Raw genomic sequence first — 26,401 nt, 5'->3', positions numbered from 1 at the left:
TCTGATGATATTAAAAATATTTCTATTCGAACGAGACTTTATGTTTAAGTTAGAATATTTAGAAAAAAAAATTTTATTTTGGTCACTAAGTATTATGGTTTTAGGTATAATAGAGTATTATGGTTTTTTAAGAAGCCAAATTGACCTTAACAAAATGGTCAACTAAAAAATTTGATTCGACTCCAAAATCATGATCCAAGCACACTAAGCACTATAGTACCATCCCTTGCCATTGGAAAAAGATGTGGGATTTGGATTTTGGATGGCATCCATGGGAAAGCATAGGTAGAGGATCCAAGGAGGGGCTTAATTTTAGAAAATATTAATTTACACTTTTAGACAGATATTCTTCTATACTTACTTAAAAAATAAATAGTTGATATCCACAACAGTGGTGTCCTCCAGTCTGTGCTTCCCCCAAAAAGCTCTGTTCTTTTCGCACATTGGCTTTGGCCCATCAGTATTACTCTTTTAAAACCACTCTCCTCCTTCTTCCCCTTCTCCCTTCTTCCCAGCCCCTCCCCTCCGAGGAGCGGGCCCTTCCTACTGATCTCGAACACTGCGATCCCTTTCCCCATCCACCAAGCCGGCAGCCTCCCCCGAATTCTCTGAAATCCCTCTGCGATCCCTGAGGAGACGCGTCTTGGAGCCCGGCACCGGCCATCGCTTCAGTGGTCATGCCTCCATTGCCTCCGATTTTCCGGTGAGCCTTCTCTTCCTCCTCTTTGCTTTTAGAAATCCCCTTAAAAATGGCTTTTTTAGAGGGCAATACCTTTGCTGTAGGCGAGGGAGCTCTATTTTTCCGATCATTTTCGTTTCTTGGATGGTTTTGGGTTTCTTAGTTTTGGGGGTTTTGAGAAGAGAAGGGGCGGATTTGAGTTTGGATTTGAGTTTGATCGCTGTTTTTTGTTTCGTCTGGCTATACTGCTGCCGGAACCTATCAAAATGCTGCCTTTTTGGGTTGGGATTATTTGGTTTTCGGATTTTTGAACAGATTTATCTAGTTTCCCGGTTCTAATTTCAATTTGTACTGGAAAGTTGGTGTGCAAAAGGTTTTCTTATTGTTCTTTCCTCGTTTTCTCATTTCTAGCTTGTGTTTAAATGTGACAATGGTGGAAAGGAGAGATCTTTTTGTAGTTTTGGTGGTTACTTAACTCATCATGGAGCCCCAATTCGAGATTCTGATTGTTCTTTCCGGTTGCTCTTGATGCGAGCGTTCTGAAGGCCGACCACCACACATTTGGGATTTTTCAGTCTTTTGTTTAACCGATTTCAAAACAGATTTTTAACTGTGACTCTTCTTTTAATTTTTCAGCCTTTTGATTTGACTTTAAAGTTGTAAAAATATATAAACATTGAACAGAGGGGGTGGCACAGACTTGGCCTTTTTCTATTCAGACGATTTCATTTTAAGCACTAATTTTGAGTCTTTCCCTTTTACTGCATGGTTCAGCAAAAGAAATTTATTGAATGCTTTTCCCATAGCCCTCTGAATTGCTCATATTTTATTACCTTCGTGGTAGCTAGAGAAAAGATATTTCTCTAGCTTTCAAGTTGTACTCTGACGTATCTTTCAAATGCTATGTTTTTTTCCGATAAATAATTGAAGCTAGTACTTTTGTCATTGGTAGCTTGGTTCTGTTTTATTTCATTCTGAGTTCTCCCTTGGACCATGGGCACCGCCATTTCTTCCATGCAGTATGCTTTATCTTCCCTTTTTCTTCTTTTGTTCGTGGATTGGATAAGTATTAATCGATCATCTTCCCTTTTGCATGGAAAGTGGGGGTCCTAAGTGATATTTGCCTCTACCCACCTCTCATGTTTGTTTTCTGATGAGTCTTTAGACTGCGACCCAGTTCTCATATGTTCTCCATAATGTACATGGTAGTAAGTACTTTTTCTTCATAGTTTGTTTGCATCTAATTTTCTTTGCATGCAGATGCTGGACTTATTAGTGTTTTCTTTGGAAGACACTTGAAACTAATATCGCTATGTTTTTTACCTGAAAAATTCATTACAATATGCCATTTGTTCTGTTATGTGTGGAAGGGATATTTCAGACAAACTTCTTATGTGGGGTTATTGCCTTTTTCTGTGACTATATCTTCGTCATTTTCAACATTTTTAACAAAGATACCCTTTTTGGTTCTTCTTAGAAACTAAAACTGTTTTCAGAAAAATTGATGGGATTTGAGTTTCAGGCTTTTAGGTTTTGCTTTCTCAGACCCATTACCTGAGTGTATTTAAGACTTCTGGAAGAAGCTCAATGTGGCTATAGTATGTAAATCGCATCATGAGGCCATTAGACATGCAAGGGCATCACTCAGGATCATCACAAACAGAGGAATCTGCCCTGGATATGGAAAGCAATATATGCAATCACCCTTACCTGCCTTCTTGTTGTCCATCTCCTCTCCAACCAGTTGCATCAGGTGGTCAGCACTCTGAAAGCAGTGCTGCATACTTTTCTTGGCCTAATTCTACCTTAATGCATGGTGCTGCTGAAGGCCGGGCAAATTACTTTGGAAACCTTCAGAAAGGAGCACTGCCAGGACATCTCGGCAGACTGCCAGATGGTCAACAAGCCACGACATTGCTTGACTTGATGACTATAAGAGCGTTCCACAGCAAGATCTTGCGTCGTTATAGTCTGGGTACAGCAGTTGGCTTTCGAATCAGGAAAGGGACATTGACTGACATACCGGCAATTCTTGTTTTTGTTGCGCGAAAAGTTCACAGGAAATGGCTCAACCACAACCAATGTCTGCCATCTGCCCTTGAGGTAGATGATGCTATATAGTTTCTAATTTTGTGTCATTTAATCTAGGAAGTAGTTTGATATGTTAACTTAGTACTGTGATGTCCTCTTGATCAAATTGGTTTTGATAACATACCTTTATGGTTTCAGTCTTTCAGAGATTTGTTTTTCCTGTTTACCGAAAAATCACTATTTTTTTCCATAAATAGGGACCAGGTGGTGTATGGTGTGATGTTGATGTTGTGGAATTCTCTTATTATGGTGCACCAGCACCAACTCCTAAGGAACAATTGTACAACGAGCTTGTGGATGGCTTACGTGGAAGTGAACCATGCATAGGTTCAGGTTCTCAGGTATTTGTCCGCTATTATCTACATTACTATATTTATGCTGTGTTCTTCTGGTAAGATTTGTGATGCATCCTTGTGGTATGATTCATTAGTTTGAATTGATATGTCTGCAAGCATGTGCAATACCAATGGAGGACTAAAGATTGCTCTCCATATATTATTGGATCTTCCTTATAGTGGCTTGGTTAGATGTTCTGATAAGCATCAAACGTTCTATTACTTTTCGAGAAATTTCCACTATTCTCAAACCAATTTTTTCATATCTTCATCTTATGATCCTATCCTCTTTGTGGTTGCATTCGTGACTCTATTATAATATTGTTTCTAGATTGCCATGTCCATAGTTTGTATATTTATAGCACATGGAAGCCATTTAGCTATCCAAAAAAAAGATTCATGTGACTGAAAGCACTATTGATTGCATCATGGTGTTAGTCCTAAAGTAGGCTACTTTATACCGTATGAATTGCTTCCCTAGCCCTTTTGATCTTCATATTGCTGTATGTTATTCCATTTTGAGCACGCTGCTGTTGCGTCGTATGCATATAATTAGCTGTTACATTCATCAACAGTTTTGATGGACTCTATGCTACTTCATCATATAAATATCATGCTTCTTGTTCAGTTTACTTTTTATTAGATCCCTTCTTAGCTTCATGAAAAATTGCTGGGGATTTTGTATATACTTATCTCCATTTCCATACTCAAGTTTGTGTCCTTTTTGTCTGTGCTTGTCTTATATCTATGCTGGTTAATGGAGCCACATCATAATGGTTTGTGCATTGCCTACTGTTGGAAAGTTAGGTGGATATCTATAGAAACAGAAGGCTTTCAAAGTTTCTTCTCAAGGCAGATGTTGTACAGTGGCCGATTTTGAAAAATTAAGATTTCGAATTTTTATTACTTTCACACTCTTTACTTCTGAAGAATACTTGGAATATGATTTCCTGATTATTGTGGGTTCACCAGCCCATCCCACTGCCCATAGTTTTTTTTTTAAATAACCTCTAGAGCCTTCCACCTGCCTATTTGGTTTATGGGTGCGTAATCTTCTTTTGGGCGTCCTAGCTGTACCATAGTTGACCTAATCCAACCCCAAATCAACTCAAGTTGGCCTGCTCTGGATTTCATGAAATCATGCCACCTATGAGTGCACCTGAGAATTCATTGAAGCTGTCTAATTCATTTAAATTATTTCCATGTTTTAGTAGTTTGTGGTGTTTTTATGAGCGGACTGCCCTTTATTTGATTTTAATTGAATTGATTTGCTTTGAGGCTCATCTTTCTGATGAGTTTTTGGTTATATTTTGAAGAACCTTGTATTGACTCTTTCTAATATTTTCCCATGCCTTTTAATGTCTTTAGACAGGTTTTGATGAACTTTTTTCCTTCTCTGTGCAAACCAACATTATTTCTGGGGGTCTATTAGTTGTACAATTCAAACACTTCCTCCTAATTGTTATTAGAGATCTCATAACCCATGTTCCTGTTTCTTTAGTTCATTGAGTCTTTTCTGGTGTCTTGTGCTCGTTATTTGTGCTTTTGGGATTCTTTGGATGATTTACCTCCCAAATTTGTGACATTTTGTTACCTTGCTTTTGTTGCTATAGTGTCTATTATCTTGCTTTGAACTGCATGCAAGACTTTATCATGGCATCTGTAGCAGTTGGTGCTCATAGATTGTTACTGAGTGCTCATTTGCTTGGCTTGATGTGGCTCTCTCCTTGTGCTAGTTTTGTTGATTTTATAGACATTTCATAGATCTGTCCAAATTTGGTTGCAAGTGGATTCATCAGCCAAAATTAGCTAGTTCTAATTGTGGAGTTAGTTCTTCATTAAAATAATTTTATTTAATAGTAGTTTCCACTACTGTCCATCTAAGGTGGGGATGTTTCTTCTCTTTCAAGGCTTACAGGTAGCTTCTTGAACATGTCTATTACTTTTCAAATCATTCCTGAGCTTGTTTGCCTCTGTCATGCCTTGCTTTGGTGTTTACTTCAGCCCTCATGCATCATTCTTGTATCTTATCCATGTCTTCCGCTTTTGGTTAAATCCACAGTAGCCTAGATTCTTGACTGAGGTGCATTGCATCTTGTAGATTTTAATCAATCTATCTTGCCTCTGCATTTGCCATCATCTAGCCCACATAAAAATTCTAACATTGATGTTGTCCTCATCTTAATTTGCATTAACTGATCATTAGACCATATTCTAGCACTTTATGTTCCTAAAGTTCCTCATACTCCTAAAACTTGCCTTGGATAATCTTGCTACCAGCTATCATTTCCATTTCATTCTTCTTGTTTTCTGGAATATGACATTCTGGAAATGTTAATCAGTCTTTGCCTTGGTAAACTTAATTACAATAGCCATTTCCATCTTTCTGGGACTGCCACTGCAGGAGCATCTCCCTCTTTTTTGACTTATGCCATATTCAAGTGGCCACTTTTTGCTGTTCAAACATGTTTTGTATGGTATATTTTGATTTTTTTCCCTTTTACATGTTTGGGAAGCTTGGCTGCTAGCTTGCATCACCTTGCAGTTGACCATGCAGGTAACTATTTTATTCAATTAAGCACAATAATTTCTTTTCTACTTCTTGGCTTGATTAAATATGATAGACCAGTTTCGTTACTTTTTAATGAAGGAGTTCTACATTGTTCAATGTTCAGAACATGCTATAGAGGTAGCGAGATAACTCTTGGCCTTTGGCTAAGTAATATAGCAGAGGAAGAACAGTTTGGAGCCATTATTTGGTTGTTCGACCAAGGTTTAAATACTAGAAGGATGGGAGGTGTCTTGGTCGCCCCGTCCTGTTCCTGTGAGAAAACGGGACTAGGACGGGGTCGGGACTCCGAAACCGATCCATGCAGGGAGAGAAGAGGAAAGTGGAAAGATGAAGGAAGGAAAGATAAAGAAGAAAATGAAAAGAAAGAAAGGGAGGGAGAAGAAAAAGAAAGAAAGGAAGGAGAGATGGAAGAAAGGAAAGAGAAAGAAGAAGAGAAAGGAAAAAAGAAATAAAGGAAGGGATAAGAGAAAAAAAGAAAAAGGAAAGGAAAGAAGGCAAGGTAGAAGAAAAAGAAAGAAAGGAAAGAAGAAAATAAAGAAGGAAAGAAAAGAAGAATGAGAGAGACGGAGATTATTTACCAGGATGCATGACCAGGACCGCCGCCAGGATGAGGCAGGACAGTGGGATGTCCAGTTCCATAGAGAAACCGGGGCACCCTCATCTCATGGGATTTAAAATCTTGCTTTGAAAGTGGAAAGAAATAAAGGAAGGAAAGATGAAGAAAGGAAACAGTGAAAGGAAAGAAGAAGAAGAAAATGAAAAGAAAGAAAGGAAGGGACAAGAAAAAGAAAGAAAGGAAGGAGAGATGGAAAAAAGGAAAGAGAAAGAAGAAGAAAAAGGAAAAAAGAAATAAAGGAAGGGATAAGAGAAAAAAAGAAAAATGAAAGCAAAGAAGGCAAGGTAGAAGAAAAAAAAAGGAAGGAAAGAAGAAAATAAAGAAGGAAAGGAAAGAGGAATGAGAGAAAGACGGAGAATATCTATCGGGATGCATGACCAGGACCGTCGCCAGGATGAGGCAGGACTGTGGGATGTCCTGTTCCATGGAGAAACCGGGGCATCCTCATCTCACGGGATTTAAAATCTTGCTTTGATCAGTCTTTTATTTCTTTAGATTAACCATTAGGAAGACCCCTTATGTTACATTTTGGAAGGTAAGGATATAATTATGAAGGGCCAGTAGCTTTGTTGTAAATTCAAAGTCTTATCTATGATCTGATTCTCAAGAAACACTACTCTTTGGATCTGAAATAAACCTCCAAGCCATAAACATTATTGAATCATAACCTATTGATAAGACCCAGTTGCTTCCGAACCAATGATGACTCATTGTATCTTAATTGTACATCGCGGTGACTCGCGTGACAGCATTGGAGTAAGGCAGCAGCCATCCTAAGTGCTTTCTTGTTCTTTTGGGCTTCCAGTTAAGCACTTTCTGTTAGAATGCTAATTGATTTGCATGGCTTATTATCTTTTTCATCAGCTTTTTGGTTGCTATGTTTACATGCTTTTAGGTACATCTTATATGCATTATACTAGGTTTGCATTATTTCTGACCTTATGTATTATTTTGTCAAAGATTGCATGTAGATTAGTTTGTATATGGAATCACCCCTATTGTCTATCCTACTTGTATTGCCCCTCCTGTGCTCCTTATCACATGAATATAGAAATATGAACATACCTGGAAATGCTACTACTATTTATATTTTTTATGAAATATTTCTCAACTTTGAACTTCTTTCAAAGTTTTGATGCATTCTTTTCATTCTATATGAATTCCAGATCTTAGTCCCTGTCTGAGTTGTTCCTGAACACTGGACTTAGTGATCATGATTGGGAAGATTATATGGCATAAAGAGTTTTTCTATATATAGGTTATGAGTACATAAATCAAACATGGCATTTATGAGAGGGCTGAGGTGAATGGCTGGTGACTCTAGGAACAGCTGCTTTAGCTGTTATTATTTTCTCCTTCACATCCGTCCTTACAACTTCCAGTCATGTCAACTCATTATTTCTTGTCCTTCATTCATGACTCTTAACACTAATCTAATTTTAGATTTGTGCAACACATGCCTATACCATCTTAATTGATCATCCACCATTTCATCCTCTTGGTACAATCCAAATTGTCCTTTGACTCTAACACTAACTTTGTAGCTGTGCATTTAGCATTCTTTGGGATAGATAGGCCTTTCTGTAGGTCTTGTAGGTTTGCAGCAGTCACAGAGCACCTTATAAGCACCTCTTACATCATCAGTGTTGCTTGCATTTGTTCCAGTGGGATCAAGCAAAACCCAACTATTTCATTTGAAACCGTACGTGTAGAAAAAAAAATTAAGTACTAATTAGAAACTAATCCAAACCACATTACATTTTGATGCTTGTATGAATGTCTCTTTTCCATATGTTCTTTTAAAAATTCAGTTATTCTTGTTTTGGATGATATTTTCAATAAAGTTCTTAAACTTCTGATTTCAATCCCAATCTTCTTGTTTATGATTTATTGTTAGTTAATAAAAGATAGTAAATTTCATTATTGTGTAGCTTTCTACGTCATAAAGTCTTCCTACATTCTTTTAGTAGGATCTTTTTTATTTTTCAAAATATTTTTAAGTATCCTTTGCTTATGTTGGTATCATTTTCAATCTCGAACATCGACTAGACATTTTCGTTGCCATGTGATTCTAATCCTGGGCTTGGCTTTGCTTAGGTTCTGTTTGACATCATCCTGTTTCCAGTTTTCATTTTTCTTTTTTCAAAAACACAGATACTGAGGCAACAATGATGTTTGATAACCCTACTTCTATTTTTAGCATTTTTTTAAAATGCTATGCAGTTTCTAGAAATTGTAGAATTCTTGAAAAGCAAAACCACCCATGACCACCAACCTTGCTGCCACCGCCACCTCCACTAGTTTCCATTTGTGGCATCTACCGCCGCCATCATCAGCACCGTCACTGCCTCTGTAGCTGCACGTACCACCACCATTGTTGAGGCCAAACACAATGCAAGTGACTACCAAATATGTTTCAACTTTTCAGTTTTCAGAAAGAAATATAGAAACCGGATTTCATTTTTAAAAAGTTGAAAACTGCAAACTTGAAGTGGTGCCAAGATTCCTGTGCGAGACACTATAAAACCAAATATTTGATTTTGTTCCCTCATTATTCATGCGTTAGTGTCAATCTAGATCACCAACCTTCCTCACCAATTTTATAAGATTCGATAGAGTATTAAGATTGCCAATTGATACTTTATGGGCATTGGCTTCTTAGATCATAATTGTTTCCCCATGCGCATTTTCTTCTTGAAACACTTTATGCTTCATTAGGTGCGAGATCAATTGGTATATTGCTGTCTATCTATCTTATTTGCATGAAGGATTGACATATCGCATACTGGTGGCATGATGACCTGGCTTTCACACACTACATACCATGTGATGATGTGCCATACCAGGCCATGTCAGTGCTTGGTGCACACTAGCTCGATATCATGCCAAGTATTGGCATGTAACCAGCACCATACTAGTGTTGCTGTCTGTTAGGAATTGGCATGGTACATGTTTGTGCCATGCCATGCCTATTGGCACTTAAATCTATATAAACATCCTTGGGTTTTGCCTGCAGCTCTGCTCCATACTCTGTTCCTTGACCATGAATCCTTTTGAAGCTGCCTTCTTGGCCATATTATTTGATTCCAATTGTTGATTTAGTCAAAAGCAGGGTCACGAGATTCCAGGATGTAGAATAGTTACAGAGTTTCATATCTCACTCTAGAAGAAGATACATAAAGCATCTTTACAAATAGAGAGGTATTGGGTGACTTAACTTTTACCTCTACTCAATTTGTGATGCACTTTAATGACCCCTTCTATAGATGTGATGCTTTTTATTTTTTAGTCTTCAAGTTGAAGCAGTATGGATTGCAGGTCATGCTTTTAAAGCAAAAGGGGGCCAATTTGCACCTTAGAGGATCAATGTTTAAATCCTAATTTATTTGTTCTCAGTTGGAGGAGTCTCCTTTGTGAGTCCTAAAACTCTTTTGGTCCGACAAAAAAATCATTGGGTACCCATATTTGCTGAGATGGTCCATTTAAAAAAGTTGTGTCAGCCACATCTTATCCATGTCAATAAGCCGTGGCTCCTAGAATAAGTGCAGGCCATCTCCACTTTTAAGAAGGCAGTGCATGGTCACACAACACATCTCAGAGAAGAGAGGAGGCATCTTATCCTTTCAAAACCCAAATGCGGTCTGAATAAACCTGTCTCTACTAACATCAGATCCTAGTCAAAAGAGTTTATAGATGAGTAAATTTTACAGCCTAGCTGAATTTGCACTTGTTACTAGATGAGTAAATGAATCTAGATGTGAGCATAATTTTAGATCTGAAACCAGTTTGAGTGGGATACAACAATATGGGTCATGACACACCTAGATTTGACACTGCATGGGCCACTTGCACCGCTGATTCCAAAGCTGCATGCATTCAAAGCCCTTTGACCAATCCTATGACCTCAATTTTTTGGCAGCATTGATTGTGAACTGGCATGTTAACCTTATAAGCGAACAATTTTACATTGTTGTCACAATATTATCTACATTGACACTTCATTATCATTACCACTCTTGAATTCAAATTGGCTGGAGCACCATGTGCAACTTCAATGATTTGCAATTGCTTTTAATCAAGGTTTTAGGCAAGGTCCGCCGTACCGGTACCGGTCGGCGTACCGGTGGCATCCCGGACCGGTACGAAACCGATCCCGTACCGGTGGCGTACCGGTCCGAACCGGTGGCGTACCGGTCCCGTACCGGTTCTTCAACAATAAATTACCGGTACCGGATTTCACGCTGATCCGGTACCGGTCCCAGGCCGGACCGGTACGTACCGGCCCATACCGGCCGGTACGGACCGGTACGGCAGACCATGGTTTTAGGTATTGGTTTACCCAACTGGTATCGTGTTGGTATGGGAGGCATGCTAGTACCGGTTCCCTACTCATATGGTATGGAATGCCCAGTAAGGACTGGTATGATTTGGTACTTAAATGACTGCTTTTGTCTGCCTTTGCGGTAACATTCCATATTCATTGTTACTATTCATATCTCATTGACCTGCAATCCTACTTGTGGTATTCAGCATCATCTTAGCAGATCTTTGTATCCAACCTTGTGCATTTATCTATCTTTCCTGTTGGTACACTACCTAGGATGTGTGCTAACCTTCATTAGATACATTGTAAACATTATTGTAACTAGCTCACAATCAAATTATTGGTTTATGAGGCACCTTAAGGTTGAAGAAGGGTGATAAACAAGTTAGTATAGCATCTTACAGTAGTCATTGAGCTGTTATTTTATATTTTTTCTCAATTATATGTATGTTCTTGTGCATTCTTTCTACTCGTTAGGTTATGAACATGGGTTTCATCCAATCACCAATTAGTGTGCTGGGTTCATCCAATCGCCAGTTAGTGTGCCTAGCATGGATTGTGAATCCCTTTTAACTATACATATCTGATTTGATTCCCTGGTGGGATATAACAGACATTCCAGCACTTGCTCAAGCTTCAAAAGCACTATTGTTATCAATAAATTATTGACTTATTAACTCTAATGCAATTTTATTTATATGTATACAATGTCGTTGGAGTTGATACGTGGATAAATCAACATCTGGGAAGTATAAATTTCGTGGTGTCTATGAGATATCTGTGATGCAATATTAATATACTAGGGTCTGCTCAAGCAGTCATGCCTGATTCATTGACCTGCATGTTGGTGTCCAAGTTAATCATTTAAGGCTGGCATGTCTGCCATAGGACAAGTAAGATTGTCAAGTTCGCCATAACTTTATGAAATTGAACACTCAGGTATTATTATCTGCAAGGCTCTTGGTAAGTGCGCTATTGCTGCAAATGGATAAGCATGGTTTTGAGGTAGCTGAACCAATGTTTTAAGTCTTGATACTAAACTGTATATTTGTACCCTACTGGTGTGGGTTCGTATGGTGCGGTATTCCCCTGTACCAATGCATGGTACATTGTTGGAATCGGCAGAGCCCACATACCGTGTGTTGGTACAGGGGTTTACTGAGCCGCTGCATCATACTACCAGATTGGTATGGTACATCCCATACCGGCTGCTATGGCTCGATACTTAAATCCTTGATCTGAACTAAGAATTCACCTTTATTTACTTTACAAGGTGTAGGTATAGCTGCTTCATGATGGAGCAATCTGAGCATTATCCACTATTAGTGTTGCTTTGCATTATTTTTTATTTGTGATTTGGTGTGGATTCCTCCAAACTAACTTCTTTATAGGATAAAGTTTTCCCTAATTTTCTTTGCCATCAACAATCGTGTTTTTGACACTTCATGTATCATGGCTGATTTTCTTTAGATTAAAACAACCTTTAATCTGCAAATAAGAAGACCATCAAAGTTGTGATGGTTAACTAGGTTCTTAACTGCTTTGTAACTGCAACCTTGCAAAGGCTACAAATGATTCCCTAAATGCTTCATAGCTATCAATAACGGAGCTTGGACATTGTTCATAGGCATGAAAAAAAAAACACATTCTCTTTGTACTAAAGTTGCTCCGTGAAGAAGGGAATCCTTCAATTAGTTGCATTTACTTAATAAGTCATTTGCTGGTTATTACGTAATTTGTATTTCTAATTATGGACATGCGGTTATTTGTTTTGTTTTTATTTCTAATCAAGGATGAAATATTGTTCCACTTTGTGTAGAAAATAGCCATAGTAGTGTCAATCGATCTTCAATGCAGTTGCAATCTCCACCATCAATCATCTTCTACTCGTGTCAAGTTACTTTTGCTCTCCTTATATACTTGTTTTAGTGTGACCTCTTCAGTTGTTCTGACTCCTTCACTGTTATGGTCAGGTGGCAAGCCAAGAGACATATGGAACCTTAGGGGCTATCGTGAAAAGTCGCTCAGGAAACAAGCAAGTTGGTTTCCTTACCAATCGGCATGTTGCAGTTGATTTGGATTACCCTAACCAGAAGATGTTTCATCCTTTGCCGCCCAACCTTGGACCTGGAGTTTACCTGGGTGCTGTTGAAAGGGCAACATCCTTTATCACAGACGATGTTTGGTATGGGATCTATGCTGGAACAAACCCAGGTAACAGAGTTCCAGATTATTTATGTTATAATCTTATTATGTAGATTTAGCATCTTAATAAGTAAATAGGTCTTTTATGGGAGTTTTAGTCTAATTTGAAACAAATATATCCCTAGAGCTTGTTAGAGCTTAAGCAAAAAATTTTAGTCTGATTCTGCTAGATGCTTGTTCATGTTCCTACCATTTTTGTTAAAAAAACTATACAGATGATTATGACATCTAGATCATGTATTCTTTTACCATGCAGATGCATTGATCTAGTAGATTTTCTTTACAGTGATAAAGTCCATCTGATGCAAATGTGATCTTTACTTCAGCAGATGGTAACCATCTTTTTTAGCATTTAGGATGGCATAACCATGCACCTTCTTTTGTAATAACTTCTGTCACCGAGTTTACGTGCTTGACTGTTCAATGGTGTTCTAATTCCCAAACATACCTCTTACCTTCTGATGCACCTGCAGAGACTTTTGTGCGAGCTGATGGGGCATTTATCCCTTTTGCTGATGACTTTGACAAGTCCAATGTCACCACTTTAGTGAAGGGAGTGGGTGAGATTGGAGATGTTAAGATTATAGACTTGCAATCACCAATCAATAGCCTTATTGGGAGACAAGTGGTGAAGGTTGGAAGGAGCTCTGGTTTGACAACTGGAACTGTAATGGCTTATGCTCTGGAATACAATGATGAGAAAGGAATATGCTTCTTCACTGATTTTCTTGTTGTCGGGGAGAACCAACAAACATTTGATCTGGAAGGTGATAGTGGGAGCCTCATTATTTTGACGGGCCAAGATGGTGAGAAGCCACAACCTATAGGAATTATATGGGGTGGGACAGCTAATCGTGGAAGGTTGAAGCTTAAAAGTGGTCAGGGTCCAGAGAATTGGACAAGTGGGGTTGATCTGGGTCGCCTACTTGATCTTTTGGAACTTGATCTTATTACAACCAGTGAAGGACTCCAAGGTTTCTGGCTTTCTACCTCTCTTCTGAGCTGTAAAAGATTTCATATTACATTGTGATGCTGTCCTTTTTGTTACCTCTGGAATATTTAATAATTTTTTTTAATTTTGTGACAAAAGATGCACTGCAGGAACAAAGAATTGCTTTTGCTGCAGCAGTTAATTCGGCAGTGGGGGAGTCATCTCCTACTGTAGGCACCGTTCCAAATGAAAAGATTGATGGGATTTATGAACCTTTAGGTCTTATCATTCAACAGTTCCCTCCTGAAGGTGCTTCTGGCTCAGCAATGAATCCACCATTTGCACATGCTGAATTTCAGGTGGATACAAGTGAGGCTGCAAATAATGTTGAAGAGCATCAATTCATTTCAAATTTCATCAGCATGTCCCCTATACATCGCAACCAAGAGGACAATCCAGAACTGAAAAATCTCTCGGAATTAAGAAATTCTATTGATGAAGATCTTTCTGTTTCTCTACATTTGGGGGATCGAGAACCTAAAAGACTGCGTTCAGATCCAACATTGAGCTTAGATTCGCCACAATGACAGGAATTTTCAATCATGCAGTAGCTGCCCTATAGTTGTCAAGCAGTGTCAAGGAGGAATTTTTTACTACATGGAGATGCATCATTATGCAGGCATGGTTATGAATTTTGAAAGAGATTCTGCATGATCAGTTCAAGTAGGGTTAAACTCTCCGGCCTATACAGAACTAATGAATGGCCTGCATTTAAGGATTAATTATTTTTCTTTGGTGATCATCACGTCTATAAGTTGTGAAATGGCACTGTGCTGAGTTTAGAAGTTGGATATTCAACCGGTCAGTGGTTTTGCAGTTTGCTTGCCCAAGTGATTTGAAGATGCATTAGTCCTCAGTTATATGGAAGAAGTGTTTATGGTATATTATTGCCACACTCTGTTGGCTCGAGCTACATTTTGTATTGAAGTATTAGATCAAATTTTATTTTGGTTCGTGTTCTTTCTTCTTAAACATGAAATATCATTCAAGATCATATTCTCAGAGTATGAAATTCTCCTAATTTTCTCTATGGTCCAAAATCTATTTATATCCTTGGAAATTATCTAGAGAGTTTATGTAATAAGCATACGTAGGGTGGAAATCTAGATTTGTATAAGGTTATTTTGGACATATGCTTGTGTTATACCATAATTTGTACTTTGGAAATTCATCTCATATTCAAATATCATGGGACCATATAAAAAGAAATCAGACAAGAATTTGTGATGTACCTTCCATTTATATCCTAGAAAACAGAGAATGTACCGTCCTGTGTCTATATGATGAAATAACTTGCTAGCCAAATTGAGAAGAAATATTTTAAATTTTCTCATCTTTAATTAGATTCATAAATGACATGTTAATTCTAACACCGATGATTTTTGATTTAGAACAATAAAAACAATGATTTTCAGTTGCAAATGGTAACTTAGAAGTTCTGTAGATGGGTGAAAGTATTGGTGTCTGGATTTTGGGTACTTAAAAGATCTAAAGCTAGCTCGTCTGGTTCAGGTAGATTAAGAGAATTTGGACAGAGCCAAATTAGCGTTCTCCTGCACTTACTGTTCATGCAAATATAGCAATATTCTTTGAACTTGATGCACTCATGTCATAATTTTCAGCTTGTTTAGGGTATAAGATTGTTTTCATGACTTCCCATCACAAATCATACTGGCTCGCTCGTTCATTTCATAGTTCTCTGTTGAGGTATATGATAGTTCTCTGGTCTCATTGACTATTCTCTCTCTCTCTCTCTCTAATATTCAATCCTTATCAAGGTTTAACTTTTTGACTTTTAGAGCATGTGTTAGATGTTCGATAATTGAAACAGTCTGGATTTTCCTGGAACCAAGAAAATGATTATGTTAAAAAAAAGCAGAATAAAATCAAGAATCATTCAGGAATATATTTTATTGTAAAATTTCAAGGTGTATTTGTGATTGAATTGTTGGAACATTTTTGCTTTGCACTAGTAGGATCAAGATATTGTTGTTACTTGTGCTGGTACAATACTCAAAATGAATCTATAACCAACTGCAAATATAAATGATGAGATATAGTGCTAAAACTGGACAACAGTGTTAACTGATTCGTAAATAATAAATGTGGAATCTGCCAATTATGTGCTACACTTGCTGTAAATAACACTCATAATTTGTGAATGAGGTGGATTATAATGATGCTCACTGACATCTTGACATTGATAAAGGTGTATAATAGGGCCGTACATTGATTGTGTGTATAATCACTTGCTATTCGATGCCTTACTATTATCAAATGAGTTAGTGTGTTTCTTATGGATTCAAAGCATGTTGTGTGCCGACAGGTTTTCCTTTAGAATGTTCTTTTGGCTTATTCTTTGCAGGAAATATGTTGCCATGTGTCACATTTAACTATCAGTCAATACCTCTCAGGAAAAGAACATTTGATTTAGAGGTGTGGCATTAATACATCCATCAAACAAATTGTAAAAGAACAATTAGAACATCTACCGCATGAATGTTTGAAGGGAGAAAGAACTGACATTGTCAACTACTATAAAGGACATATATTAGAGTGGTCATGACTAGTGTTTATTGTCATATGTGGAAGAATGAAACTATGAGCGTGTAAAAATGCATCTTGAACTGAATATGCTGTTATGTCCATGCCCTTTTTCATGTCTGCAGTAGAGTTTCAGCATAGAAATCGTCTGGAAGAAATCTTGTAGCCTTCTTTGTTACTCTTGTTTCAAAGAGTGAAAGATTTAGATAAGTGGAACAACTTTGCAGATTAGGTTGAGTTTGCATTGATGTTAGTGTTCTTCAATTGTGCTGGAAAGTCTTCAATTTGAATCCTAGGATTCAAGTGGAAGGTAATTGGGCATTTCTAATTTTGACTAGAAGTTTTAAGTGTTGACTATCTAGGCGCCGTATTCATGGAAGAACAGGACTGACTCATTTACGTATTCTTTAAATTCTTGTATGGTTTGGATATTTGAAAACCATCAGAGAAAGAATGGGATCGGAGAGACTTCGATGCCTCAGAAGATGGGGCAAAAACATCAGAAAAAGAGAGACAAACTTGACTGAAGAAAAGATGTGTTCGATGATAGATGGTGCATCGCCATTCAGAGCAATCAGGGATTTTGTCATCTTATTTCTTTTTGGCTCTCTGTATAGGGATGAATCTAAATATTAGCTAGATTTTGGGCCTTACTTGTTGTGACTGAATTTCTGAACTATAGGTCTTTTGACTTGATATTAGTAGTCCCCAACTAATGGAAACATCATAACTCCTGATGAGTGAAAAGAGGCAAAGTCCATAGGTACTACAGAGTGAACTAGCTAATGTTTTTTGCAGGATGGAACTTTTTATGTGTATGGTGGAGAAGACTTCTTACTAACCTGTAGCAGATGCATATGCCCAAATACATATGTAGTTCACTTTTCAGGATCTTCACCATATAGGAAGTTGCAATACACGATGCTGGGGAGGGATATTTAAGAACTAACAAAGATCAATGACATATTTCTAATGGCCTGTGTGTGGCAGGTGTTTAGTTACGGGTAACCAGCATTATATGCATAAGTTTTTGACACACCTTTGGAATTGACCTCTTCTGACAAAATGAACTGACCAATGAAAGCTCGCCATCTAGCTGTGGACTGACTATTCAAAATTTGCCATGTGGCCAACCCAAAAAAACATATAGTGAATCTTCTATATTTCAAACTTTCCCTATAGCTGGTAGCAACTCGACCGTATTCGCTAAATGTTTCCTAACAAACGTGATGTACGTTGTTTGTTGCTTTATCATCCACCGTATAGCCTGAAACTACTCAACAACGGGCTCCGGCCCTCGCCTATATATTGCGTGCCCAGGGGTCCTCCAAGTAAGTTCTCTTTCGACTCTCTTGCACTGTCTCTTTGACCTTCTCAGGCCTCCTTTTATTTTTTGAGCGTTATGTTTGACTTAAGCTTTGGAGGGTCCCCTATCGGACACGCTTTGGTGGGTGGTTTTTTTTTATTTTTGCTATTTCGGGTCGGAGCCAGCGTCAGAGCACCACCTAAAACCATTTCTCCACTATCCAATGCCGACTCGTGAGTGTTTGACGTTGAGATCACCACCGATTGAGCGTAGTGGCCATTAGAATATCGCTGCGGAGGCATGCAGCAATCTCGTCCAATGTCTCCGATCCGATCGATAGATAAGTCGAGATCTGCAGTGATCCCTACCAACTCGGCGTCTAGATCGGGCCGGTACTTAGCGGCAACACTTTTCATTCTAGGCCATGGCTTGGTTTATACATAAACCAATACTTAACAATATGTGAAGCCACATTCAGAAACTTTTTTGTTATGGATAGTTGTGTTGCTGAATTCTATTATATAGATGTTGTTATATCTGAGATACATCACTGAAAACACGCATGCCATTACAAAGTTATTACTTTAAACCACAAATTAATGCATGTTCACAATTTTAGAAAGATTAGCATTTATTATAAAAATTAGAATATAAGGCTTTGGGTTATATATCAATTGAAACACCGTATAACAATAAATATTTGTCTTAGATCGTTCTATATCTATCAGTAACTACAATTCAAAGAGATAGTCAGTGACACTCCGGTGACACATTGGTCACTGATAATGTAAGATTTGTAGGTTAATATCTTGGTGGTGAGACCACAACAATATGGTAAGCTTAAACTATGCTGCCAACAACTGCCTTAGAAATTGGTATGAGAAATTTTCCACTGGGAGTGTTTCCTGGTTTGAAATCTCAAGCCTAAACCTGCATGATTAGTTTCTTTACAAGCTTCTCTGGTGGAATCCTACTATCACACTATTGCCACCATAACTCTACCATCTACTATTAGTTATCTATAGGCTTATAGGCTTTATTGTACTTGTATTAAGATGCAATACCAGTGCACACCCCCCCAAATAACATCACCAAGCATTATCCTGACACAATTGGATTACTGAATCCTGATTCATCCTCTCTATAGGTTGATATATTTGTCGATGAACATTTTACATTTCTTTTCCTGTACTTTTAAATGTGCATGTAAGATTGAAATCATGACCTAAAATGTTGTGCTTATCCTTGTTACCCTCCTAAGGTACAAAAACCTGATTGATTTAACTTGCATAATTTTTTTTGTAAATGACAGCTTCATCACCAATTGTATAAACCTGCAAACCTGTTGTTTTGTTGTTTGTTGCATACCATTAATCTGTAAACCTGTACTCTACAGCTGTATGCATCTGAAACTATTGGACATAGTATAAGCCTGAGAAGAAGATCAATGGAGATAATTTTGCCAAAAGGAAGATCAATGGTGAACAAAAATAAAATGCCACTTGCCATATATTGAATTGACAGTTGATCCTCTATTATTGTATTTAAAGTTTAATTAGCATAATTAATGTCACATAAATGATGGGCTTAGTGATGAAGACAAATGATTTCGACGTTGCTGTTCTTCGCAACCAGGAAATTTGATGGATTCCGGCTTATGTAGTGGTAAATTTTGAAATGGAGGGAAACAAGGTCACTTTGAAAAGAGAAGTTGAACCTGATTTTGGATAGTGGAAAATAAGCTCAGTTGATGTTATTCATCAAAGAATGCTGCTAGCCTTTTCGCTCGATGATCTTTCAACAGATATTTCGTTATGTTTTGCCTTTTCGCTTAATCTCTCACCGGTTTCAATCTCTGCTTAAACCAATGCAACCTGATAGCATCAGGTGAACTCAGAAACAAAATATAATGCAGAAGATAAATCTCAAATCCTTCCGATCATTTTCCATGCAAATAGATATTGAGATGAGAAGCTTTGATTTTTTTCATTTTAACCTTTCTAATGGCCCATGGATCTTTTTCCTCTTGGCAGAAACTAGTTTCCATTTGCTCAGCTTATTCAATTTGCTTTTACCAAACAACGTTGGTGGCTTTATCATTACAGTCTGGAAACAATGAGGGGTGATTTTTCTGCTTCTAAGTGAATCTTCTTTTGAGTGATTTGGGATATTACTTGTGCAAGAATTTGTGACACTCTCATGGACCTATTGTCCTGTTTTCACTTTGCAGGCTCTGGTTGTGGTCAGTGAGTCATTAGCTTTATGATCCAGGCTTTGCTCTTTGAGTGCTGGGTTGGTCTTCACCATTCATTTCTAAAATTCTTAAATAATGAAAATCGCATGATGCAGACCTCGCACGGGTGCATGCGCACACATGCATATACAAAACACATATAGAATAATCTCGAGATTAGCTCGTGTTTTGGTGGTGTATTCTCATGTTGATTGACTTTCGCGCTCTTGGAGACTAAAGGATTACTTACAAAGTGTAGCTTAAGCATCGACCGTAGTTACCCTAAGATGCCTCTCCATTTAGTAAATGTATATGTTTTGGTGATCATGCATTTTTTCAAGGAAAAAAAAAGGGAAATCTAGAGTGAGTGCTTATGGTTATGTATGGCACTAAAGCATACTTGCGCAAGTTGCTCAGAGCCACCATAAATTAATGGACAACACAATTATAGTCAGATGAAAGAGTGGTTATCTTTCTTTGTGAACTAACGTGTGAAGACATGTCTTATAATTTTCCTCTCACTCTTAGCAGCAGCTTTAGATTATCATGGCAGCATCTGTAGTTTCTCTCATCAGATTTGAGTGGAGGCATGAACAATTGTGGTTTAAACATTAAGGAATTTGATAATAGGGGGGGAAAAAAGATGCAAGGAGGAACTATTGGCAATTGTGGATGGGTTTTCTCAATCAAAAGTAATCGATCTTCACTTTAATCTAAGAGATGGCATTTGCCATTCATTATTTGGGACATGACTCAGATTTCGCCGGGCAATTATTCTTAAATTTTTTACTGGCTCATTGGTATGCACTGCTACAATTGATGGATGAAGAGGTGCCACAATTAAAGTTTAGTCCGAATATAATTACTTTTAGCTGGTGCTGCATTGCATCCCTTGAGAGCAAGACTTTGCATTACATTGGACTATAGATTATTTCCTTAAACCGAGATTAGAATTTCCCTCCCAATGGAAATTACTTGAAATGGAGATAAATACTAAAACATTTTGTTAACTTTACCTAGCTAATTAGCTTCTGAATTACTAAAGATTTCTTATTACATTAAGCTGACTCACAAATTAATTTGAAAATTATTTTACAGTTCTAGCTCAAGAGACTTGTTCTAATCATTTCTGAACATTTTTAAAACTACTTTTTTATTAATTTTTGTTTTTATGCCTATTACTAATCTGAATCATTCAAGATAACCTACTGCGGCAAGCAGTGAAGGAGTCAAGTAATAGTGTGGCGTATAGCTTAAGAGAAAAGTTTCTATAACATTATTATTTTCTCGGCATTTAGAGCTGAAAACTTTTCACGTGGTAGCGAAAACAATCTGTAATATATAATAAAACGTAAAAATGTTATTTTCCACTAGAAAATTACCTGTTATTGCTGATATACTGACTATTATATGCTTCTAATACTGACTATAATGATATCATTGTGATAAGTATCTTCTTTTAAGATGATTAGTTATATGCTAATGATAAAAAAAATAATGCAATAAAATTGATGAATATGCTATATACAACATTGATGAGTACGCTTGGAAGTGGGGTGCAAATAGCATTCCAGTTATTTCTAGCTGAAGAAACACAAAGTGAAGGTAAATTCAGTCAAGTGTTCTCTACTGCTAAGCTCCTTTAGAAGTTGTTACTATCAGTCTTGCAATTTTCAATGTAATCTTATGAGCTTGAAATCATCATAGTTCATTTGAAATTGCTCAAAGAATCATTGGTAGCACCATTTGTCTTTTGATGGGAGTCATGACATGTTATCCAGCAAGCTAGATCCTAGGCTTTTTAAGGTGAGACAGTGGGGGATTGTGTGGAATCACAAGCCACAACAAAGAGACATGATGAACATGTTTTTACAATTAAGAACAAACATATGGATCTTATCAAATATTTTGTTAAACACTGGAGTCTATGCATTGCCTTAGCTTTTTGAGGCAAGGGAGGGAATGCAAATTGTTGGATTAGGCTAATTTATGTCACCAACATTATTGCATCCTCTCCTACCACATGCCTGTGCACCCTATCTGCCAACACATAGGCAGATATTTATGTGCGAGCTTCCTTTTTTCTTTTGAGCTCTTCTTGTGTTTACTTAGTACTTTTATTGTCATGAATATGAAAAGCTTCATTATTGTAGTACTCTTTTCATTGAGTTCATCATTTGCAGCCTTAACAACTATTTACAGATTCGACTTGTTACATCTAGGAAGGAAAACAAGCAGCTTTAGAGAGAGAGAGAGAGAGAGAGAGCAAGAGGAGAGAGATTGTAAATGGACATCTAATACATTGCAGTTTGAATAAAGATGGCAGTATAACCTTGATTCACTCTAAAAAGAACTCCAATTTGATCTATTTCAAGTACTGCAAGCCAATTACTGGAGCATCTGAAAAGTTACCAAGCGATTGCCCATAACAATTCCATTCCATCATTACTATTGGAGAAGACCAAGTCTCACTTCCACCACTCATAAAGGGTTATAGCTGGTGATTTGATAAGGGCCAAAACTTTGCAGGCACAACGTTACTTCAACTAAAAGGAACAATGCTTTCAAAGAGTTGGATTCTAGTTCATAAACAATAGAGAGAGAGGGAAACATCATGAAAGGCAGGGTAACATGAGAGAAACACAAGGAGGTGGCTCAAGTTGTTTCAAGACAATAGAAAGGACAGGCAGATGGAATCATTCATCAATTAGTATGAACGGAAAGAGAAAGTTTTGGAAGAAGGCACGTGAATTGCTTACAGTTTATGATAATATCAACAGTGTTAGAACTGTTTATGTAGTTAGTGTTATCAGCAGGTTCTTGGAACCTAAAGTTTGTATAAATAAATTTTATGCAAGGGGACCACAATCTACATGTTAATCCGTGAGCTTACTCAAAACTTTTAGAAGTGCAATGTGGGATTATGACATAACAATTACGGGCATATACGGTTCTTCGATTAACTAGTTGAAGTTATTTGAAACAATGAGTTATAACAAGCACAAATATTTGGAGACCCAGAAAAAAAAAATGAAACAAAGGCTTAGGAAGTGTGGAAGAAACTATTAGAGACATATTACTAATTATATGCCGGGGAATTGGACATCTGCATCGCGTTGGCCGGGCTGGAATCGCCCGAGATAACCATAATCTGGTTTGAGGAAGAGCTGCTTAATCTATAGATCCAATCCCCAACAGACAGATCGAATACATGGCACACATTTGTTATGGTAGTAGACTAATTCTCATGGTTTTGACTCACAAAACCTTGAGCGAAATGTATTGTCCATGGTTCTTAAATATTATATGGTTACACAAATGCCTTATGCCAAGGCTGCCATTAAAACCTCCATTCATCTCCAGAAAGGAGAACTGAATTTAACGCTGCTACCCTGCGTTAAATTTTTATCAATGAACATGTCCATGTAGCATCGCTCCTTTCTACATTTCATCATATTGTCATTACATAATAAGAATGACCTAAATATATTTTGGTATGAATTGCTAAAAATGATAAACATGCATTCTCTTACCACTTGGAGATATCCCTTTTCTTCATCCTCACTTTGTAGAAGACTGCAGGGTAACATTGTGCCAAAATCCTTATCACCTAATCAGAGAACAAAAAACAACAGAACATGGGGTTGGAACCTGAATATAATATGCAGGGATAATAAATTGTAGAAACATTATAAGGAAAACAAGTGGATTATATACCCAAAAAAAATAGCATCACCTTTTCTCTTCATTTTAATGCTGAGGAAGAATATATTAGCACAAAAGCTCGCATGTACTTTAGCAGTGCTCTTAGTGACTTTTATTTAGATGGATAAGGATATACAAACGATAATATGTTTAACTATATTGTATAAAATATTTCAGTTATAATTCAATAAGAATTTCTCATAGAAATATGTTCTGCAGCATAAACATAATAATGTGTTTTACTATGTATCAGTCATCTAACACTGTGATTTATGATCAACATGGCTATTGAATCTTGGCATTAACTTTCACCCATTATCCATTATCTAATTGTTGATGGGTCATAAATGGAAGTATTAAGAGACTATAGCACCTCCTTCTTTGCTAGTTTGATCAAGCTCTCATCTAATTATTTCTACTATGGAAATTTACTAACAAAATAAAGCATAAGCAGTAATATGTATATTAACTATATCTTAATCTACAAGCATCATAGATTATTGACTATTTCTGATGGGAGACAATACTAACAGAATCGATGCAGGGGTCCAGGCTCCGCCCCCCAGATCCCATGCCTCATCTTAGCTCAGTTCTACAGCCGAGTAGCACAACAATAATGCTCACCTTCTTGGAAGTGTGAGTTTATTGTGATGTCTATAAGAGTCTCACAATAACAAAGGAAGTCGATGCAATTACAGGCAAACTTGGCTGTGAAGTTTCTATGATCCTAATTTTTTGATTATTTCAAGGCCATGGGAAGATCTGAGCATTTTTTGCTAGGCTTCTTGCCATACATGTGTAAATCTATGGTGATATGTGTAGGTAGGGTGGAGATGACAGAAAATCTAATCTGCACTCTGAAATGTGCCATGCCTCCGACCCTTTTTTTTATGCAAGATATGGAGGTGAAGACAGAGGTATTGATCCTACCTATAGTCTATTCTACATATATTGGGTAGTTGGAATATCAAACATGGTATGCTTGCATCTTGTGACATGTAAAACAAATCCAAGGACATGGATAAGGGAACACTGACCTCAACCTTCTCTGTTCATGTCTTTCACCATTTATTTTGCTGTATAAAGCCAACTTCTCTAATCTGATTTTGTGTGAGACATGTCTGATACCGTCCATGTTTTCCAACCTGGTTAATATGATAATTACCACAGTTGTTACTCAGTAAGATAATTTCCATGGTCAGACAAAGAGAAGATATCCTAAGAGCAAAATTCAATAGCATAACTTGCAACTCTGAAGCCTAAAGTAAATGGTGTACATGAAAAGGAATAAAAAAGTAAAATAAGCGAAACTTGTGCAGCCTCTTTGAGTATGAGCTCGCAGTTGATGAGAGAGTAAGCAGACATGGAATGAGCAGTCTCAAGGAAACAAATCTTGTGATCTTCTGTTGATGAGTGAGTGATTGAAGCTGCAAGATGATCTGATGGAGTCGAACCCATGTTTCCAATCTTATCGACGAGCAAAACAATGCACTCTACCAAATAAAACTACTCCATTCTGCAAACTGGATCCCCATGAGAGAGAGAGGGGAGGAAAGGAGGTTTGCCTCTCTATTGTCTACATCTATTCACTTATCTTCTTATATACTTCCCAATAGTTCAGAACCATTTCTTCATGCCTTCTGCAATCTGAAACAACCTATCTCTCTCTCTCTCTCTCTCTCCCTCCCCACATCCATCCCTATACTTTCTACCGAGTTTGGATGATGTTCTTTACAGTTTTAGGGTCTATCTAGTATCTATATTACAGTTCTACATAGTTCTCGATTTCTCATCTATAAAATTACATGCCAATCAAGCTCTAGAACATGTATACAGTGATCCATTTCTCAGCAACCCCACCCATCCAATAAAAATAGCAAGAAATATCAAAGCTATTTATTCTCTCTATCTATATTTCTACCTGTACTACACTGTGACATGGAGTTTTTCATATTATCTTCCAAACCACGAGCTGATATCTCGGTGGAGTCCGACCGGCGTTTGATGACCAGATCATGCTGGCAGCTTCAACCTCTCACATCAACAAAGCAAATCTAAGCAGAGGATCAAAACAAAGCAAGTTGGTGGATCGATCAAATTGGTTATAGATAGGTGGGTAGGGGAGAGAAGAATGGTGGCTGGGCTCTCAGTACGCAGTCATCATAATTTAACGGAGGGTGGGAGAGGGAGGGGATCCCCCTATCCGAAACGAGCCATGCATGGGTGTGGTTGCCAAGAAGGTCCATCACCCAAACCCCGCCATCCCTCGAGACGCTGCTTTAGCGCACCCTCCCCCTCCATCTCTGCATCTCTATATAAATAGTACACGTCTGTTTGGAAATATTTTACCTAAAAATTACTATATTTTTATCTTATAAGAATTGCTATATTTTTATTATAGTATAGTGTTATAAAAAAATTATTAAAAAAAACGAAAGATTGAAAAAAGCTTCTCTAGATGGAAGCGTGTGATGTATACTGCTTTAACACTATGATTCACTTCCTACATGCAGGTTTGTGGCAATCTTATCTGTAAAATACAACGATTCGGTTCAGCCTAATCCTCTTCAAACGAGTATGATTTTTGTGGAGGCTTGATCTGACTGGCTTCTTCAGATGCCTAAAAAATAGAAAAGATAAAAAATAAAAAGTTGAAATATGGAAGAACTCTCTGCCTATAGAAGAAACTCTCAGGAGTGAGAAAGAGAGAGATCGGGTTGTTTTTGAATTAATCATGGATGGATTTATTTATAGACTCTACCGCAATACCGTAGAGGCGATAATTTAGAAAATACGTAAT

The 26,401-nt window shown here is 37.5% G+C and overlaps 1 protein-coding gene and 1 long non-coding RNA gene across 4 annotated transcripts; one reads left to right on the top strand and one right to left on the bottom strand.

The window, feature by feature from the left end:
* Positions 1-417: 417 nt before the first annotated feature.
* LOC103697136 (protein NARROW LEAF 1-like) lies at positions 418-14,853 on the top strand. 2 transcript variants are annotated; one of them, XM_039132645.1, is made up of 6 exons: positions 418-703; positions 2,225-2,782; positions 2,968-3,111; positions 12,591-12,831; positions 13,296-13,796; positions 13,913-14,853. In XM_039132645.1, exons 2-6 carry the CDS (start codon positions 2,294-2,296, stop codon positions 14,338-14,340), a joined length of 1,803 nt encoding a protein of 600 aa, XP_038988573.1. In that variant the 5' UTR covers positions 418-703; positions 2,225-2,293; the 3' UTR covers positions 14,341-14,853. The 2 variants fall into 2 exon arrangements, with proteins under 2 accessions (XP_038988573.1, XP_038988572.1); XM_039132644.1 differs by having other exon boundaries at positions 419-703; positions 2,202-2,782.
* Positions 14,854-23,269: 8,416 nt separating this feature from the next.
* Positions 23,270-25,914, bottom strand: LOC103697135. 2 transcript variants are annotated; one of them, XR_003383486.2, is made up of 3 exons: positions 25,523-25,912; positions 24,639-24,746; positions 23,270-23,506 (listed from the first exon to the last, which is right to left on the bottom strand). It is a non-coding gene; the product is annotated as an uncharacterized LOC103697135 (long non-coding RNA). The 2 variants fall into 2 exon arrangements; XR_005514434.1 differs by having other exon boundaries at positions 24,639-25,914.
* Between the last annotated feature and the right edge of the window lie 487 nt (positions 25,915-26,401).

This window comes from Phoenix dactylifera, chromosome 12, assembly GCF_009389715.1.
Source record: "Phoenix dactylifera cultivar Barhee BC4 chromosome 12, palm_55x_up_171113_PBpolish2nd_filt_p, whole genome shotgun sequence".
Taxonomy (NCBI): domain Eukaryota; kingdom Viridiplantae; phylum Streptophyta; class Magnoliopsida; order Arecales; family Arecaceae; genus Phoenix; species Phoenix dactylifera.
Note: the sequence above shows the minus strand (reverse complement) of the source record. Positions and strands in the feature narration are given on the sequence as shown.

What these genes read in the sequence shown, in the direction of transcription:
- LOC103697136 (XM_039132645.1), top strand. Translation starts at nt 2,294, where the DNA reads ATGAGGCCATTAGACATGCAAGGGCATCACTCAGGATCATCACAAACA. An exon ending in GCATAGGTTCAGGTTCTCAG is followed by an intron (nt 3,112 to 12,590) that starts GTATTTGTCCGC and finishes TGTTATGGTCAG; the next exon opens with GTGGCAAGCCAAGAGACATA. An exon ending in CTATGCTGGAACAAACCCAG is followed by an intron (nt 12,832 to 13,295) that starts GTAACAGAGTTC and finishes ATGCACCTGCAG; the next exon opens with AGACTTTTGTGCGAGCTGAT.